The 8,167-nt window shown below is 32.3% G+C and overlaps 1 protein-coding gene across 3 annotated transcripts in view; it reads right to left on the reverse strand.

The window, feature by feature from the left end:
* Positions 1-4,225: 4,225 nt before the first annotated feature.
* Positions 4,226-8,167, reverse strand: part of LOC111086682 (brevican core protein-like) — a 10,956-nt gene continuing 7,014 nt past the window's right edge. For 2 of the 3 annotated variants that reach the window (XM_022390502.1, XM_022390503.1), the window contains 2 exons: positions 5,781-5,907; positions 4,226-4,661 (listed from right to left, as the gene is read on the reverse strand). In XM_022390502.1, the coding sequence (XP_022246210.1) occupies positions 4,288-4,661; positions 5,781-5,907 (501 nt within the window). In that variant the 3' untranslated portion in view covers positions 4,226-4,287. The remainder of the gene's footprint in view (positions 4,662-5,780; positions 5,908-8,167) is intronic. The other variant, XM_022390504.1, reaches the window with a different exon arrangement.

Here is an 8,167-nt window from a genome sequence, read left to right on the forward strand (position 1 = left end):
ATCCGAACCCAGTTGGTGTTTAAGTGAGATAAACTGATATCCTGAGATAAACTGAGATAATTTGCAGAAATAAATAATTTTGTTGTATTATGAAATATGTCAGAGAAAATATATAAAGACCAGCCTAGAAAGGCACAGTTACCAACTACACGGTGTAAATCAAAAATACAGAAGAACTACTATCGACACAGTATAAAACAAGAATTTGTATTCTTGTTTTATTCCGTGTAGATGTTAGTTCTATTTACAAAACTACCATCGACAAGTTATAAAACAAGAACAGAACTACCATCTACACTGTATAAAATAAGAACAGAACTACCATCGACAGGTTATAAAACAAGAATACAGAACCTTGTTTATACCGTGTCGATGGTATTTCTTGTTTTATAACGTGTCGTTGGTACTTTTTTATTGTTTTATACCGTGCCATTTATTATTATGTGTTACTTTTTCATACTTCTTACAGATTATTCTGTGTTATTGTTTTATACCATGTCACTGGTAATTTTACGTTATTGTTTTATCCCGTGTCACTGGTTAATCTGTGTTATTGTTTTATACCGTATCACTAGTTATTCTGTTATTATTTTATACCGTATCACTGGTTATTTTGTGTTATTGTTTTATATTATGTCACTGATGATGCCATGTTATTGTTTTATCCTGTTACTGTACGCTACTGGTTTAAATCAATTAACACAGAATAACTAGTGTTACGGTATAAAAAAATCACACAAAATAATCCGTGAGAAGGTAAGAAACAGTAACACATAATAACTAGGGACACGGTATATAACAATAACACATAATAACTAGTGACACGGTATGAAACAATAACACAGAATAACTAGTGAAATGATATAAAACAATAACATAGAATAACCAGTGGCACGGGATAAAACAATAACACAGAATTACCAGTGACACGGTATAAAACAATAACACAAAATAAGTAGTGACAAAGTATAAAACAATAACACAGAATTACCAGTGACACGGTATAAAACAATAACACAAAATAAGTAGTGACAAAGTATAAAACAATAATACACAATAATCATTGACACGATGTAAAACAATAACACAGAATAACTAGTGATACGGCATGAAACAATAACACAGAATAGCTACTGACACAGTATGAAACAATAACACAAAATAACCAGTGACAAGGTATAAAAGAAGAATACAGAATAACCAGTGGCACGGGATAAAACAATAACACAGAATTACCAGTGACACGGTATAAAACAATAACACACAATAATCATTGACACGATATAAAACAATAACACAGAATAACTAGTGATATGGCGTGAAACAATAACACAGAAAAACCAGTGACACGGCGTGAAACAACAATAACACAAAATAACCAGTGACAAAGTATAAAACAATAACACAGAATAATTAATGACACGGTATAAAGGAATAACACAGAATAACTAGTGATACCGTATGAAACAATAACACAGAATAACTAGTGATACCGTATGAAACAATAACACAGGATAACCAGTGACAAGGAATGAAACAATAATACAGAATAACTAGTGATACGGTTGTGACGGATTTATTATTATATATTTATTTTAATATCGAAGTTTGCCTGAAATAAATTTATATTTACAAATGTACATAACTTATACTGTTAAATTTGTATTGCGAAACTCACGCCTATTCTCTATAGTTGTAGAAGATTCTCGAACGTAAGAATCAACAATATACGTGTGTACGTAAACTCTAGTGTAGCGTGTTAGTGTTTTTACGTAATCTGAATTTTCGAGAAACTCTCTACACGCCTATAAATATAACCAACGCGACGCGCCAAAAAACGGTATCTATTATTGGGTTGCTGTAAATGGGGTTCTATAAACTTCATAAGCTATAACTGTGATTGTTATAATGCTTATTAATCGAAAAACTTGAGATATTTGACGAGGAACATTTATAAATTTCGAAAATTACAAACTATTTAACTTTAGTGGATTCACATCGAACATTAGTACTTTTACGAAAACATTGCTTAACGTCATCCATGGAAACTCGACCTGTAATAGGTGTGTGAGCAGTGAGAACTACAGGGCTAGCTAGTTTCCTGTGAAGTGAATTATACCTACGTCAACTCGAAATTAACTCGCTCATCGTCGACCCTCGATAAGATATCAATGAAGTTCCAGACTAGAAAGAAGACTTTATATTGCTTGTTAGTTTGTGAACCTTTTGTATATAAATCATTGTTTGTAATAACTATTTGTAATAACTGTTATTGTAAATTATATTGCTGTTTGTATATTACAACATATTCGTATTAAAAAAGAAAACTGTGTGTATATCAATCTTGTTGGCAAATATCATAAATTGGAGATATATCAGCAAATTTTAACTCAGTTTTAGGCTATTAGAAGTTGTCATACGTAACGTAATACGGTATGAAACAATAACACAGAATATCCAGTGACAAGGTATGAAACAGCAACACAGAATAACCAGTAATCCGGTATAAAACGATAACACAGAATAGTTAGTGATACGGTATAAAATTATAACACAAAATAACCAGTGACAAGGTATGAAACAGCAACACAGAATAACCAGTGACCCGGTATAAAACAATAACACAGAATAATTAGTGATAGGGTATGAAATAATAACACAGGATAACCAGGAACAAGGTATGGAACAATAATACAGAATAACTAGCAACACGGTATAAAACAATAACACATAATAACCAGTGACACGGTATGAAACAATAAAACAGAACAATCAATGACACGGTATAAGAGAACAACACAGAATAACTAGCGACACGGTATGAAATAATAACGCAGAATAACTAGTGACAGGATATGAAAAAAATAACACAGTTACGCGTTTTAAAACAATAACACAGAATAACTAGTGACACGTTATGAAACAATAACACAGAATAACTAGTGACACAGTATAAAACAATAACACAGAATATCCAGTGACATGATATAAAACAATTACACGGAATAACTAGTGACACGGTATGAAACAATGACACAGAATAACCAGTGACACGGTATGAAACAATAAAACAGAACAATCAATGACACGGTATAAGAGAACAACACAGAATAACCAGTGATACTGTATGAAATAATAACGCAGAATAACTAGTGACAGGATATGAAAAAATAACACAGCTACACGTTTTGAAACAATAACACAGAACAACTAGTTACACGTTTTGAAACAATAACACAGAACAACTAGTTACACGTTTTGAAACAATAACACAGAACAACTAGTGACACGTTATGAAACAATAATACAGAATAACTAGTGACACGTATAAAACAATAACACAGAATATCCAGTGACATGATAGAAAACAATAACACAGAATATTCAGTGACATGATATAAAACAATAACACAGAATAACTAGTGACACGGTATAAGACAATAACACAGAATAACTAGTGACACGGTATAAGACAATAATACAGAATAACTAGTGACACGGTATAAGACAATAACACAGAATAACTAGTGACACGGTATAAGATAATAACACAGAATAACTAGTGACACGGTATAAGACAATAACACAGAATAACTAGTGACACGGTATAAAACAATAACACTGAATAACTAGTGACACGGTATAAGACAATAACGCAGAATAACTAGTGACACGGTATAAGATAATAACACAGAATAACTAGTGACATGTTATAAAACAATAACACAGAATAACTAGTGACACGGTATAAAACAATAACACTGAATAACTAGTGACACGGTATAAGACAATAACGCAGGTGTTAAACTTGAAGTTTGTTACATAATTATTGAGGCATCCTCAAAAACAATTCTATAATATATATTAAATTTTTTGACTAGAAAATGTTATGTTAGAATTATCTTTTAACACTACATAAACTTAATACAAGTTGGATATTATTAAATACTGTCTTGTAAATAGCTACATGCGTTGAGAACATACAATAAACTTGTGTTTTTGTTGCATTTTCTGTCCTTTCAAATTTCACTTTTGTCTATCGAAAAAATTCTTTCAGGGAAATCATTTATCATTTTTTGATCTATTTTGTGATATTTACTTGGTACATAAAATACTTTGCTAATAAACGTAAAGCAGTGGTGTTTTAAAAGGCCACCTCTCTTGTTTTATGTTAAAATCTGTTAGAAAAATAACCAAGAAACCCAGTAGTTCTTTAGCTGTTTAATCTGTTTTTCTGATTGAAGGACGACCATACACTTTTGAAATGATAGAACAGCCAGCTTAATATTAAAAAAATGTGATTTCACAAATATAGTTGAACAGATGCTTGCAGTCAGTGTCGTCCCACATCAAGTTCGAGGCTGACCATAAGTGGACACAGTCGTAGTTACAGACAGGTTGGCCCGGAGCCCAGTCAGTAAACCCATGGATAGTAGTATAGTTACACTCTTTCAAACGTTTAACGCCGATCCAATGACTGGATGGAAAACCTTCGTACGTGGTGTTGATTAGGTGTTTCAGGAAGTCGTTGGTGGCGGAGTCGGGAACTACAGCTAGATGAGCCCCTTCTTCCTCACATGCTGCTTTCGACTGATTCCACATCATCTTAGAGTCGGACAACTTGAAGAAAGAGTTTCCGAATGGTACATAAGGTGGAATGGCTGAAAGACATGAGTATATAGTATATTTCTGAAGGTGTACGAACAGCGTTACATCCTTAATATTTAAGCTGAAAGACTTATGCTCTGGAACAGCGTTACATTCTTAATATTTAAGCTGAAAGACTTATGCTCTGGAACAGCGTTACATTCTTAATATTTAAGCTGAAAGACTTATGCCCTGGAACAGCGTTACATTCTTAATATTTAAGCTGAAAGACTTATGCTCTGGAACAGCGTTACATTCTTGATATTTAAGCTGAAAGACTTATGCTCTGGAGTCCCTACTGGTTAGTTACCTTTAAATAAAGGAAATTAATCAGAACATATATACTTCATATTTATATTTTCTAGTTTTCAAACTAAAGTTGTGGTCTTTTTTTCCTTAACTTTATAAGAGTGAAACAGATAAATGGACAAAACAGCATTTTGTCAATATGAACTTTCTACATCAAGCTTTCCTGGTGGAAAACAACAACATCAACAAAAAGGAAACAGAGTTCTAAAGTCTTGAAATAAAAAAAGATCGGTTCGTCGCAAATTTTCGACATCAAAACGTTTTAATTGAGAGAAAAACTTCTTAATGACAAAATAGTTTAATCTTTTCTAGGTTTATTTGAAACTTTCCATAGTATTACATCCTATAGGTTATATACAGCACGCTTTTTATCACCTTCCTCAACACAGAATAGATTTAGTTGAAACTTTCCATAGTATTACATCCTATAGGTTATATATAGCACACTTTTTATCACCTTCCTCAACACAGAATAGATTTAGTTGAAACTTTCAATAGTATTACATCCTACACTTTATGTATAACACACTTGTACTCTTTGTCAGTTTCCTCAACACAGAATAGGTTTATAGATAGTAAAAATATTTCGTTCAATTACTGTAAACATCATTCCACTAATGTATATTGTTCCTTTACAATGTTTGTTTCAAGAGAAGCTTCTGTGGCTGAACTAACAACGTTAACTATTAATGTATAGAAAGATATGTGTATCATATTACTTCACATTACAGTATGTTTATATTTCTTAAGGCAAAATATTTTTATTTTCATACGTACGTTTTAGGATATAGATTAATCTCTATCAAAATAGATAATAAACTTACGCATTTCACAAGTTGGTCCACTGAACCCGAACCCGCAGTCACATCTAAACCCATTAGAGTCACGTAGATCAGGCGTTTTCTCAATACAGTGTCCCCCGTGACGGCATGGCCTGTCCTTACAAGTTCTCTAGAAATCAGTTAACTACGTTTAGCAACAAAGATGCCAAGAGAAATTATCTTTCTGCTAACCACTTTTAATGTAATATTATATATTTGTTTCTTGAAAGGAAGATTGTTCTTAATGTATATAGCTCCCCAGTGGTTTAGCGGTAAGTCTGAAGGCTTATAACGCTAAAAACTGGGTTTCGATATCCGTGGTTGGCAAGGCACAAATAGCCCATTGTGTACCTTTGCGCTTAACAACAAAACAGCGAGTTTGCAGTTGTATCTGTAATTAAATGATTCATTTATAACATAAACCTAAGAGCTTATCATAACATACGTTTCCTAGTATCAGATGAAAATGTATTCTTACTCCTATTTTATTCGTTTGTTTCTGTACAGATATTAGATACATTTCTCAGAGATGAACATATAATTACATTATCTTTTCATTTTCACTTTTGTCGGTCACATAAGAAAGTTAACTACGAATGATCCCAACCCCATGCTCAATTTATCCAATTATTTTAATATAGCATAGGCTTTTTTATTTGTTTGTTTTGAAACACAAAGCTACACATTGGGCTATCAGTGCTATGCCCACCACTAGTTTTTTTTAGCGTTATAAGCCTTCATACTTACCGCTAAGCCACTGGGGGTAATATAGGACAGACAGATGGTCTAAAGTATTGATAAGTATAGTGTACACTATAGGGGTCTTTAATTTTCTGCTTGAAATAATGTCTTTATAAAACATTTAGATATTGTTACTACAGCGGAAGTCACGTGACGCTGGTAACACATCACGAGTTTCTAGAAGGATTATGACTTTTCCTGGCAACTCTAGTCTTTTCTAGGCGCCCTCTATTTTAGTATATAAGCTGGCAAATAAAGTGACGGCATAGAGAATTGCAGATAGGGAGATATAGAGACAAATAATCGAGTCAAGCCGTAAGTAAGGTGCGTGAATCGTTGTTAATTATAGCGAGTGTTTCAGTTAAAGTGACTGTGGAAATTAAGTGTATCGCAAATTTGTATTGAGAAAGAATAAACTAGTTTTATTTAAGAAAGGACGTGTATCCCTGAAGTTCTTCAGAAAGAATTTTTACGGGAAATTAACAAACGAACAGAGACGTAACAATATGTTATCCCATTCTGCATATTCACATGGTGCGAAGTTCTTTTTTTCAAGGGCATTTGTTTAAAGTATTAATCTAAAACTGTTAGTTAACATTTTTGTGGCATAAAATGTGCAGGATCGTGATTGAATGTATTACTTTTTAACTTATTTTTGTACTTTTATGACGGTTCTTTTTAATTGATTGGTAAAATATAATGCAAACTTTAATCTACTTAACGATAAGTAAGGCGTTTGATTTTATCACAAGCTCTACAATCTCACCGAGCGATAGGCCTAACTTGCACATAAAACTAAATAGTTACTTATTTGTTAAATTTATTATCGTATCTATGACACAAACTCAAAACTGGCTGGCTAACACACTTGCTAACTTAATAATCGATAGACAACAACACTGTAACAGACTCACTCACTAACTAAATGATTCATTGAATAACTTGATAATTAACAACTCTCTCTCTCTCTGGTGTTTTTGTATTATTGCATTACTTTCCCGAAAATATTCGAGACATCCTGTCAGATATAGACACAATTCTCTTATCGTCACACATCACTACATCATTATCAATACTCCCTCTAGTAAACAGTGCAGAACGTCTAAATCAAAACACTAAAAACATAGACTCCAATCGTATTTCTATTATAAAGATAATTTTTGCAGTGTTGGTTAGTATATAGTATTGAAAAACTATAGTTTATATGATCCAAAAGTAAGAGTTACTTTATTTTATTTTTAGCGTTTGCTTTTGTTGACAGTATTTGTTTGAATATTTAATATATCTGTTGATTTACTATGATACATATGATTTTTCATCGGTAGCTTATATATGAATTTAAAAAAACCTAATTCTCTTAAGCTGCCTAACCTCATGGGATATTACTGGGTTTACGTTATTAACGTTGAATGTACTTAACTCATGAAACAATATATTATTACTTCTATAAGTAGGAGCGTTAAAACTGCATATTTGGACTTGTGTTTCGGTTTCGATTTGAGTAGATAGCTTGCTACGGAAGTTTATGTTAATCAAATATCGACGTTGAAATTTATTTTATTAAATAAGGTGTACAATTTTGTGGGAAAGAAGTTGCATATATTTCTCTGATCCTAAGATTTTTACGCTGTTAACAAATAGGTTTAGTG

This window comes from Limulus polyphemus, unplaced genomic scaffold (genome assembly GCF_000517525.1).
Source record: "Limulus polyphemus unplaced genomic scaffold, Limulus_polyphemus-2.1.2 Scaffold1322, whole genome shotgun sequence".
NCBI classification, from domain to species: Eukaryota; Metazoa; Arthropoda; class Merostomata; order Xiphosura; family Limulidae; genus Limulus; species Limulus polyphemus.